General features: G+C 40.4%; 2 protein-coding genes across 6 annotated transcripts in view; both read right to left on the minus strand.

The window, feature by feature from the left end:
* PLCE1 (phospholipase C epsilon 1) overlaps positions 1-12,701 on the minus strand; it is a 335,601-nt gene that overhangs the window by 41,900 nt on the left and 281,000 nt on the right. For all 5 annotated transcript variants that reach the window (XM_077779680.1, XM_077779674.1, XM_077779665.1 and 2 more), the window contains exons 19-20: positions 11,434-11,592; positions 2,200-2,329 (exon numbers count right to left, since the gene is read on the minus strand). In XM_077779680.1, the coding sequence (XP_077635806.1) occupies positions 2,200-2,329; positions 11,434-11,592 (289 nt within the window). The remainder of the gene's footprint in view (positions 1-2,199; positions 2,330-11,433; positions 11,593-12,701) is intronic.
* Positions 7,999-8,410, minus strand: LOC144245258 (large ribosomal subunit protein eL42). The gene has a single exon (XM_077780679.1). The coding sequence runs from the start codon at positions 8,374-8,376 to the stop codon at positions 8,056-8,058; it is 321 nt and encodes a 106-aa protein (XP_077636805.1). The 5' UTR covers positions 8,377-8,410; the 3' UTR covers positions 7,999-8,055.

Below are 12,701 nucleotides of genomic sequence, written 5' to 3' on the forward strand. Positions count from 1 at the left end.
CAGAACCTGGTGGGGCCACCTTTCCACTTGTATCCTACCTCAGCACATGTAGGTTTTAACAAAGCATGAAACTATCTTAGAAATTCAGTTGTATAAATTTTCCTCTCCTAACTGAAATAAATAAATAACAGATCATTTTGTTATGTGTTTTATCAAAAATTCCTATAATAATACTAATAATTAAGAAAAGCCTTTCCTGGAGAGTCTGAGTGGCTGAGTCAATTGAGCTTCTGACTCTTGATTTTGGCTTAGGTCATGATCTCAGGTCAGTTTCGTGGGTTTACACCCTACGTCAGGCTCTGTGCTAGCAGTGCAGAGACTGCTGGGAATTTTCTCCTGACTCTCTCTCTGCTCCTCCCCTGCTTGTGCTCTCTCTCAAAATAAACTTAAAAAAAAATATGTATATATATATAAAGGAATATATATATATTTATATTTTTATTATATAAAAATATTTATAAATATTTATATATTTTTATATATGTAAAGGAAAAGTCTTTTTTTTTGGTTCCAAAAAGTACAAAAAAACATAGGAGTAATTTATAATAAAGAGTAAATTTATCTTCCAGCAAATTAACCTCTCACAGGGCATTTGACATTTGGATTGGTTGATTTCTTACATGTGGTTTTCGTTTCTTATATGAATAAATTTGTTCTTCTGAGACAACATCACCATAATTATAATAGAGATCCATGGGGAAGAATAAGTCAATATAAGAATATTCATATTCCCACAACTATTCAGGAATACGATACAAGAAATCATTTTGACTCCTTTTCATCTTCCCCCTCTTTCTACCTCCCCATGAGAGTATATGCCCCTCACATTAACTGATGGGATTTCAGTCAAGTAAATTTGGCTTTTAGTTGATGGTATGAAGTGATCAACTATTAGTAGGACAAGTATTAAATAGACATAGACTAGTATTGTATTTGGGAGGCAAAAACAGGCTGGGCTGTAACTGCTGGCCATGATGGAAGCTCATGGAATGAGATATCCTTAGGGGGCAATCCTGGAGCATAAGCAACAGATATTTGGAGGAGGGTAGGTTGGCTGTCTTAACGCCAGGGACAATTGGTTGCTGGTCTGGGCACATCTACTTGTGAACAAAACAACTGTCCTCCATAGAAGTCATATATTCTACATATATAATGTTATTTATATAAGTAGGAACTTTGGCATTTTTTCATTATTACATTGCTTTTCACAAGTTGCTAAAATGCAACAGTCTACCATCAGCAATGGTACCTAGAAAATATTAAAAAAATATTTTTTTAATGTCTTATTTATTTCTGAGGTAGAGAGAGGCAGTGTGAGCAGGGGAAGGTCAGAGAGAGGGAGACACAGAATCTGAAACAGGCTCCAGGGTCTGAGCTAGCTGTCAGCACAGAGCCTGATGCGAGGCTCCAACCCACGAACCGTGAGATCATGACCCGAACTGAAGTCAGAGGCGCAACTGACTGAGCCACCCAGGCACCCCTAGAAAATATTTTTTAATCTATAATTAATTTCGTACAAATGAGACATGGCTGAAACGAATTCTCATATAAGAGGAATCCTTCACCTATAATCTGTGGGTGACTTCATTCATGTGACTTTTTTGTATTATGCCATTAGCCTTCACCTATGTTTTGTTCCTTTGGTGGAGCAAGAAGGAAATATCTTGTTGGTTTAGTAATGTGAGAACTAGGAAGAGGGAAAAGGGAAATGCTTTTTTCCTTATACGCTTTACAAAGCAGGAGTGAAGGCCATGAGAGGGAGGAGTGGGGAACACAGAACTGTGATGCTGCCCCCTGCAGGTGGCGAGAAGCGACAACAGCCAGCGGCCACAATGCCTGCCAAGAGTATGAGCCGCACCAGAAACTGAAAGGGTGAGAATGAGGTCTCTCTGCTACAATTCCACCGTTTCCTCCAGAAGCCCACTCAGGAATGACCCCTGTGTTGCTCCTCACACCCTCCTCTTCTTTCCTTGAATGATGGCTGTCGTGGCTAAGAGAATCCCCATCCTTCCTTGGTCCTCCTCACTGAGCCATGGGATTCAGAAATTCTTAGACAGTTATTACAACAATCTGTTATTCCTGGTCTATGGAATGCCAGACTCATTTTTTGGTGTAAAAAAAAAAAGACACACACAAACCCACAACAGAAAATCATCCTGGCATTTCCCTGCACACAGCATAGGTTTGTGTCTCTCTTACCGTCAGACAGGGATTCATAGTCATAATCATATTCGTCCTCTTCATCCTCCCATTCTTCGTTATTAGCCGGTGGGGGGTTGGCATTCCCACCGTTGTAAGCCTGAGCTTGCATGGATGCTAACTGATGAGCCTGTAAGATATCAGTAATTAAAGACTGCAGATGCTAAGCTCCTGAGGTTTCATTTATAGCCTTCAAAATGACCACTTAATGCTTGTCACAGCCACAAAAAGTGGCTTAAGCTATTTTGATTCATTTGAGAGAGAGAAAAAAATTCTGAATTCACCTAAAGTACAATGTCAATACTTGGGCAAATGTTAACATCCCTACAATCCAGGAGCTTTTAGAAACAATCACAAGGAATCATGTGTCCCCAGGGCAGCCCTCCAGGACAAGCCTGCTGCTTTGGAGAATTGCCGTCTCTCCCAAATGATGAAGGAGTGAATCAGCCCCTCAGACTTGGAAAAGCAAATCTCTGCTAAGAAACTGTTGTTAATTCTATTTTTTCCCTTAAAATAATATCTAAAAGCCTTTGACCTGGAGAAAAAGATTAGAATCCCTATGGATAATGAGACTGAACAAACAGTTGTGTGTTTAAATAAAGTTTTTTCCAACAGACTTTATATGAACCATCAATCAGATTAACAAAGTAGGCTCAGAAACTTCTGGAAACTTGATGCTATGAGGGAGATCATGTGTCTCTATATTTGACTTACTCATATTACTTCTATTTGAATCATCTGTGAGGTTACTGTACAGGACACAAGGTTAATATAGGTCTGGGAACTTAGCACAGGAAATAAGCAGAAATGGAGGAAAAGATACTTGCATGAATTAAAAATAAGAAACCAACACAAAATCCAATAGTAGAAGAATGAGATCAGTAAACTATGGTGGTGTATCTACTTGAAAAAAATTAGACTTGAAAAAATAATTGTGATATATATTTGAACAGGATATAGAATTGTGTATATAAATATAAATATAAATGTAAATATATATACAATGCAATATCATTTGTTTCATATCTATATATCTCTGTCTGTAGATAATGATTATAATTATATAAAATGACATGCATAATACACCAAGGACTCTTGACCTGTTGTTGTGGCACAAACCCCTTAGGTCATTTGCTGAGGTAGGATTCCTTCTCAGAATGATACTTTATTCTATTTATTCGAAGTTTATTTATTTATTTTGAGAGAGAGAGAGAGAGAGAGAGAGAGAGAGAATCGTAAGCAGACTCCATGCTACCAGCACAGAGCCTGATGCAAGGCTTGAACTTATGAACTGTGAGATCATGACTTGAGCCGAGATAGAGTTGGATGCTTAACCGACTGATCCGTCCAGAAAACTTCCCTCCCCCAGAATGACGTTTTAAAGTTTATTTATTTTCATTTTTATTTTGAGAGACAGAAAGAGAGCATGAGTGGGGGAGAGAGGTAAAGAAATTGGGAGAGAGAGAATCCCAGAGAGAGAGCGGAAATCAAGAGTTGGACGCTTAACCAACTGAGTCATCCAGGTGCCTTTTCAGAAAGACATTTTAAATGCATAAAACCAAATATAAAAGATTACCAAAAAATGTTGAATACAGTATCAAATTAAAAGAAACAAATTTGCAGTATAGGAATATACGTTTAGTAACATAGATAAAAATGTATAATGGTAAGTCAAGTAACATTTTTGGAATAGTGATTAGCATAAATAATTCTTGGAGATATTAGCAACAACTGTGATGTAATACAAAAACTATAATTTCAGGGTCCCTGGGTGGCTCAATTGGTTGAGCGTTTGACTTCAGCTCAGGTCATGATTTCACAGTTTGTGAGTTAGAGCCCTGTGTTGGGCTCTGCTCTGACAGTGCAGAGCCTGCTTGGGGTTCTCTCTCTCCCCCTCTCTCTCCCTCTCTCCCTCTCTCCCTCTCTCTCTCTGCTACTTGCGCTCTATCTCTCAAAATAAATAAATTAATTTAAAAAAACCCTATAATTTCTATTTCTTTTTTTAAAAAGGTTTATTGTTTTTATTTTTATATTCCCTTCAGAGCCAGAGCCCACCCCAGTTGGCTCAGAACCACAGCTTCATTTGTTTACAATTGCCAACTAATCATATTACATCCTCAGGGTCCTTTCTAGGTAATCTGAAAAAGAAATGTATGTCAATGCTTAATAACATCTCAGTATGTTCCTTCCCCCATGTAATAGCGACATGACAAAGTTTATTTATCCTGGAAAGGTAATACAGGCATTTGGTACAAAATTCAAAGAGCAGAGAAGGGATTGAGGTAAAAATTAAGTCTTCCTCCTTCCCCAGGTCCTCAGTATAATTTCTATTTCTGATGAAGACCTAAGTACTACCAATGTTACTGTGGTTTGTTCCCTATGTTTATTATCAGAGGAAATGCTAAATTTTAGCTAGAGGTTAGTGCAAAGGGAGATGTAATTTTTTTTCTTCTAAATTCATGGATCCTTGATTTCTGTCTGTTGATATAATACCAAGGTTAAGAACCCCTGTAATAAGGGTGTATTTGGCATTGGAATTATGTATGTTTTAAAATAAAATGATTCTCTACTCCCTAAATTTTCTGAAATGTGGTTATATTACTTTTATAATAAAAATGTATACATAAGGAAGAAACAATTTAGGCTGTGTCTATATCCACATAAAATATTTTACAATATAGCCCACTTTAGACAACTGAACATTGTTTCAGCTGGGATTTCTCAAAGTGGGTTTTATGGAACACTAGCTCCATGGGTATTAATTACTTTAGGTAAAAACTGACAATTACAGTAACCACAAAACAAAGTGGAAGGTTGGGAACAGCACTTTAACACACTGAGATACATTCTTGCTACAGGGTTTCACATTGCCTTCATTTAATATGCTAGAGGGCATCGTGATTCTTCAAAGATCTCCAGTACAGCATTTCCCACGCTTTTTTAACCAGGATTTTTTTTTCCTCCGCTTTTCTCAGCGTGTCTCATAGGATTGGTGTTCTTCAAAACTTTGGGAAAGCTACTAGGCACAAGGGAGCCACAAAAGCAAGTCTATTTGTCACGGATGAGAGAAGGGCCTTGACGCAGCAAGCATTCAAGGTAGAGCCAAAGGGCTGGGAATGATAATGCAAACAGTCTGGTAGACCCGCTGGAGGAAAAGTGTGAGAACCATGTGACAGGAGAGGTGCCACACAAAGATCCCAGGCCAGGCAATATCAGAAAGCAGTGTGCCAAGATCCCTTAAATTCTTAAACACTTCTACCAGCACAGGAAGTATGGAGATGTGTCCAAAAGGATAACTAGGAGCTGACATCCTTATTCTTTGCAATATCCAACTTACTCTGAGGCAGAAAAACAGGATCTTAGTCCTTGAATAAAACAATTTAGGGGCGCCTAGGTGGCTCAGTCAGCAGAGCATCTGACTTCAGCTTAGGTCATTATCTCATGGTTCATGAGTCCAAGCCCCACGTCAGATTCCCTGCTGTTAGTGCAGAGTCCGTTTCAGATCCTCTACCCCTCTCTCTTTCAGCCCCTCCCCTGTTCTCTCTCTCTCCCAAAAATAAATAAACATTAAAAACAAACAGTTCAGATATAGGTCAGGTGGTTGGAGCTAGGGATCAGACGAGGAGACTGGGTCACTGGTCTAGGTGGGGTCATTTCTTACTCTGCTCTGTCCCCTGGTATCTAGCACAGTCACTGTCACCTATTGGGAATTGCTCAGGTCTGGCAGGTTAGAGCATGAGAGATCAAGGTGAGAAAGCTGGGGATCTGGTGGGATGTAGTTAGGGGGTCTTCTTAAAAGCCTAAGCATGAGTCTAAGGCAGATGGAAGACTTCAGAAATTCCCCCTTGCTCTGAGTCAATCCACTCTTGCTAAGGCTGAGTTCCTTGTGTGGCAATGACCCAGGTAAGTCAGGGGTTGGTCTGAACATACTGGAACTCTAGGCACTCACTCATCCGGTCTTGTGTGAGCTCCAATCACCTGGTCCAGACCCACAACCTACCAGACTGAAAGACCTTTCAGGTATGATTGTCCGTATTCCCTGGGAGATCATAGATGCTAGAAGTGGTCTTAGAAAACTAGAAGTGGGATTGCACTGTCCTGTTTTTCCAACAGGAGGAAGAAGCAAATTGTGGAAATTATATAGTGGGGAATATCAAGGTGCTAGCTGACAAAATCAGAATGGATTATTAATTTGTTGGTTGTGAGAATACAGAAAATAAAGAGGTGATTAGCAAGAGTTAGTATGGGTTTACTAAGAACAAATCTCGAGGACATTAAATTCTTTAGACTTTTTGGATAAGGGAACTCACTTTGTGGGAAATAACAGATAAGTTGTGTTTCCAAATTTCCAGGATGATAAGAATTATTTTTAAGTAAACAGATTACCCAGATTACCCAATTTTACCCAGAATTACTAAATTCTGATTTAGTTGGGCAGATTTGGGACCTAAGAATCTATGTTTTAATAGTGCCCCAATTATCCTTATCAATGTAATCTGATTTCTATATTACCTTTGAAATGGTCTTTCCTAAAGACCTGAATCTGAATCCTAGCTCTGCCATTAAGAGCTGGGTGGCTGTAAGAAAGCCACATAAGTGGATGGGACTCAGTTTTCTGGTCTATAAATGAAGAAGCTGAAGCAGATTCTGGAGAAATGTGGGCTGCACTAGACAGAAGTAATAGTCACCTAAACTCCAGAAAGGTTCTGTAAGAAGGACCACAGGGCTCTCTGCTTGGTCATATGGCTCAAGGGCAACTTGGAATGAAGGCACCATTTGAAAAACTGCTAATAAATACATTCGATATCAGAAAGTCCAAATCCACAAAGAACCTTGTACACTGTGATGACATGCCAAAACCAAGAAGAGCAAATTTAACAGAGATAAATGTGAGACTCCTGCCCATGAAAGATTAAAATCAACTGTCAAGCTGGAAAAATGGGGAGACCAGCCAAGGAACAGTCCATGTAAAAATCACTGAACTCTTTTTGTTTTCCACAAATTCAACACAAGCCCAGTGTGCGCTACAGAATCTTAAAAGCAAGAACAGTCCTACGCTGCATGAACTGAGGTATGAAGTCCAAGTTAAGAGTGGTGATGGCTTCACTGTCCTTGTGCTGTCAGACCCTATCTGGAGTATGGACTTGTTCTGGAAATCACATTTTAAGATCATCAAATTTAAGAATATCCAAAACATTCTTAATGAAAAGTGAAGAGTCTTAGCAACCATATCCTATGAGAAACAGTTGACACAACAAGAATGTTTAGTTTGGAGAAGAGAAAAGCTGGTGGGGAGACACATGCTAGCTCTCTAGATCTGGAATTAGTCTGTGCAGCTGCAGAAGGAAGAAGTAGTGCCAAGGAGTAGGAGGAACAGGAAGGAAGGCTGGGCTCAACATAAAGAAGACTTCTGAAATAGCACAATGTATTCATTTGTGAATTGGAGGCTGTATAAGTAACTGCAAGTGACTGCAGAGAATGGGAAAGGCAACAGCTACAACATTCAAACACATCTTGAAGACCACGGAGGTATGCACAGGGCAGCTGTGTCTACCTGGCAGTCAGAAGCAGGCAGTAGTTGCTGAATAAAGAAAACAACATGGAGGAACAGCGTTGTAGAAGAAAAAGCACCCTGTGTTGGGTAGTGAGTTACTGATGCAGCATCTGAGGAGGGCCAGGCATTAGGGAACACATGCTAATGTTTTAGGTGAACCACTTCTTTTTTTTTTTTTTTTCCCAAAAAGGAAATTTTATTGAGGGCACTAGTTTATTTCACTCAAAGGACCAACTGTAACCAAATGAAGTGAACATAACCTCAAGATTTTATTGTCTTCATAATGTAACAAAATACGAAGCTTAGAACTGGATCACTTGGCCCTTTCTCTTCTTATCTCCTCCCAGTTCAAAATGCTTGCATCTCTTAATAGCCAGCATTCTCTTAGATCTGCAGTTGGGCTCAACACATTCAAGCCTCAGCACAATCTTCTTTGTAGTCTTAGCCTTTTTTCGGAAAATCGGCTTAGTTTGTCCCCCATAGCCACTCTGCTTCCTGTCATAACGCCGCTTTCCCTGGGCATAAAGAGAATCTTTGCCTTTCTTGTACTGTGTCACTTTGTGGGGTTGGTGCTTGCCACACTTCTTGCAGAAAGTCCGGCGGGTTTTAGGAACGTTCACCATGGCTGCGAGAAGGCTAGCGGCACGGAAAGGAAGAGCTAGGTGAACCACTTCTTAGCAAAGCCCATCAGCATAGATCCTGTGGCCTCTGGAACCCACATAAATGGCAGGCTTTCTGGAGCAGCTTTGAGAGCACAGACCTGACACAGGGAAACCTAGCAGAGGACTCAAACTGGTGGCCCTCAGGGCTGACTTCACCTCCAGACCAGACTGGTTTGGCTGGTGCAGTGTTCTGAAAAGAATTTAATTAGAGCTGTTCATTTTTGAGGGCGTGCACGCTCCACTCCCGTCCTGGCTGCTTCCAACCGTCATACAGCCACCTGGCCCCTCATATTTATGTTTCTGCTTGACTCCTGAAGGTGGCGGGTTTTGCAACTCTTGGCCTACAGCCATGTGCCATCTTCAAACTGTGTGCCTCCAGGGAACACAAGGACTTCTAGGGATGTGTAGCTTCATACACTTTTAAAGGAATCAATTTCTAGATTCAGTATCTTCAACTTCCATGTGTACTTTTCAAAAAACGGGGCTGCCTGGAAAGAAGTTTATGGTCAGCTGGTTCTCCCTTCCCCAGCTCTTGTCCTAACTGTTCTTCCCTGTCTTTACAAAAAGAAAGTATTACTTTCATTTACCAATAAAAAAATCTGTGATGCATGAGATGAGATGAAAACCACCTATGGCAGCCAAGGATCACTGGACAATGCAGAGCTCCTGAGAGTCTTGAGAAGGGAAGGAGGGGGGCCATTTTATTCCATCTAGGCAACAAGAATGTTCAAGGCTACGTGCCTTTCTCGTTCTCTCTCTCTTTCCTAACTTCCCTTCTCTTCCTTTTGTCTGTCCACCTATCCATCTATCTTAGAATTAATATTCAAAAGTGTGATGGTTATCTTAGGGATAATACAATGTTTACTTGAATTAAAAAAAAAAATAAAGTCAGACTTTTTCTGACCAAACATCATCCGGCTGACTGGGCTGATTTCTTTGATAATGGGGACTGTTTTGTACATTGTATTGGTATATAATCAATGTCATCTGTATTTACATATAATAAATATTATGTTTGAAAACATATCCTTTGTAACTATTTACACTTGTGATAAAATTTCTAATGTCAACTTAAAAATGTATGAAAGGGGGTAAACGTGTGAGAGATATAGTTTCTTTTCTTTTTTCCTTCAAAATTTTATTTAACTTCTGGTTAGTTAACATATAGTACTATATGGGTTTCGGGAGAGGAAAGTTTTTCAAAAATCTTTTAAGGGGTACTTGAGCCAAAAAAAGTTTTGATGATCATAGTTCTAGAGGATCCATGGTAATCCTGAGCCTCTCCAGTCAGGACAAACTTGATCAGCATGGATCTCTGGGATGGATTGGTTTGGGGCACTTTCTGTAAATATCTGTTTTTCTGTTCAGAAGGGTAAGTCTAAAGATGATAGAGCCTCCAGCCTCACAGTTTCCTCTCCTGCCCTCAGGGCATCTGGAGTAACTGGGCATACCACGAACCATTGACTTTACTAGGTGATATAACATAAGCTCCTAACTCAGCCTGGACTTTGGGCCCTCTGGAATCACACTGCAGGTGAGCTGGACAGCCTGGGGACTGCCTGGCACTTACTCAGCAGATGACAAGATTCTTGAAGGGTCCCTCAGGGAAGCAGTAATGTTCTAGAATGGCAAGAAATACTGGAAACATGGCCCGAGATGTGGGACAATGAGTTTCCAGAGTGTTCTGCAATTCTGGCAGGGGTCCCATGATTCACTTTAGGAAAGATTTTGTGAGATTTTAGTGTTAGAAGAATCCTGTGTTCTCGTTACTTTCACATTCCCATATTATAGAGGAAGAAATGGAGGCCCAGAAGACTGACTGACCCATGGTCCCGTGGCTGGTCTGTGACAGAGCCAGTGACTAAGCACTGATATCTCAGCTCCATATCTAACACTCTTTCTCTAATTTCATTCTATATATCACTTGGCTTTAAACTCAGGCCCTTCCCTGTGAGTTCTACAAATTAGGGTTTTTAGAAGGCTTGATGAATGTCCCAAATGGACTACTCAACTAGGTCAAACTGGATACTTGCCTCAGTTTGACTTGGCATTTTTTATTAATGACTTTGGACAAAGGCTCCAAACGTGCTGGACTCACAGAACCCTTCTGCTGACTTTTCTGCTCTCTGGAAGCTTCTGAAGCAGGATTGTAACAGGGTCTGGAGGCTTGGAGGTGATGGCACAGACAGAAATTAAGAGCCATCGGCCACGACCTAGGGTGAGCTCTGGATCGTCCCCGCTGCTGAAACGGCACCACTGTACTGAGCTTCGTGCAGCAACTCCTGGTTGTTAGGTTTCAAAAGTGGTGTTTCAGGGTCAATAATAAAGACAGAGGCCTAAATAGGACAGAGAGCTTTGGCAGCTGTCATTCTGTGTGATAAGTGCAACCTGGCTGTGGAGCAACACAGAATTCTTCATGGATCCTTGGTCTGAAGGCTCTGGACACAAGCAGGTCTGTGATACTTGGGGAGGATGTCTCTGTGGGTGAGGCAGGTATGGGAGTGCCCTGGAGTCCACAAGCCACAGCAATACATTGTGCCAACTTCCATGCTGAAACCACAGGGCTTCTAGTATTGGGATTCCACTGCTGACTTCAGAAGTCATAGCCCCTGGTCCAAGTGCTCTCCCTACAGGGCAGGGGGCTCTCCCTAAAGGTGGGGGGTTCTCCATACAGGGGTGCTTTACCTACAGGGAACTGTAGCAACTACTTTGGGATTGACAGCAATGAAGTCCAGGTCTAGAGACAAGAGTCATACATTGTCCCACTCACAGTAATTTAAGTAATGAGGTACATTCTACATGAGAAATTAATTTCATGACTTAAAATTCTAGGTGAGTAGGAGGGCAGTATTTATTAGTCTAGTAAAGAGAAAGTCAAAATTCAAATGTATCATTCCAGGAAACTCAATTGTCAAAGAACTGGTTACCCTGCAGGTCATCTGAAAGGTCAGAATAACATTGATTTCTTTGTTCTGGGCACACAGCATACCCATAGCCTCTATAATAAGAGGAGAATACCTTTTGCTTTAAGATATCCACTGGCGTCTGGTGGGCTTTCAGCTTCTTATTTTTAAGAAGCACTTTCTTCCTAAGTTGGTCGGGTGAGGGAAGCATTGGGTCATCTGAGAAATCGCTCTCAAACAGGAACTTAGACACCAGTTTTTCTCCAAACACACTCTGAAATGAATAACGGAAAACACATGATCAGTGCCTCTTACCTACGCTTGGATTATTCAACTAGATATTTCAGCTCAGTTGAATTGTTCTGCAAATCTTAGGAAGAGAAAGTAGGAAAGAAGTGGTGTCCCTCCTCCCCGCCAACAGTTTCTTACTGGTAGGAAGAGAGGTGGTTAGAAGGTCAGGGAGGAGAGGTCTAGGCCATTCCCCAGGTGGGACCAGCTCCAACTATTTAGGAAGGTCCTCTAGGGTCTGATATACTGAGAAAGAAAAGGAGATTCAATTCGAGGCCATGGTTTGTAGAATATGATCTGTTCCAGATGTGGGTTAGATGTTAAAAGGATAGAAACCTTGAGGTAGGTAGGGAGTGGGCACGAAGTTGAGAGATAATGGGGAGAATGTGCTGCACTGTCTTCTCACAAAGATTTTATGAGCATTGGCCTCTGAAGGGGAATGTGTATCCTCAAGGAGGTGGGCGGTGGGAGTAGGCGCAAGACGATCCACTGGGGTGAGGGTAGAAGATAGGGCAGTTTCTAATTCTAGTAAACTTTTAACTAAAAAAGAACAAAAATGGAAGCTTATTAGTGTTTGATGTACCTCTGCCTCATTAATGGAATTGAAAAATGAGTACCATCATTTGGCAAGAACACCTCTTCCATCTGTTCACATGTTTCTTTGTGAGGTGTCTTTATCAGCTACTATAGCCATTAAAATCAAATACCGAAATAACAGACTAAACTTAAAACCAGACATACAAGTCACAGATCATAAAAATTTTTAAAATAATGAATGTCTTCAATCACATTACTCCCACTGAAAACAGTAATAAATTTACTGTTAAAATTTTTATGAGAGTAAAAAGGGATTTTGTACCATTAATAAAACACAGTATAAGAATTATTTTTACTTCATCATTTTAATGTAATTTCCTTTCATATTCTACGTTGACATGTTTTATTAATGTGTAAAATATGTTAATGAGTAGGATATGTATACATTTTATGAATAAGTCAATAAACATACAATAGGAATACATACTACAGTATTTTACTGATGGAGTATACAATTAAAAAAATTGAGGGGATGCCTGAGTGGCTCACTAGGTTAAG

This window comes from Crocuta crocuta, unplaced genomic scaffold (assembly GCF_008692635.1).
Source record: "Crocuta crocuta isolate KB4526 unplaced genomic scaffold, BGI_CrCroc_1.0 scaffold170, whole genome shotgun sequence".
In the NCBI taxonomy this organism is placed as follows: Eukaryota; Metazoa; Chordata; class Mammalia; order Carnivora; family Hyaenidae; genus Crocuta; species Crocuta crocuta.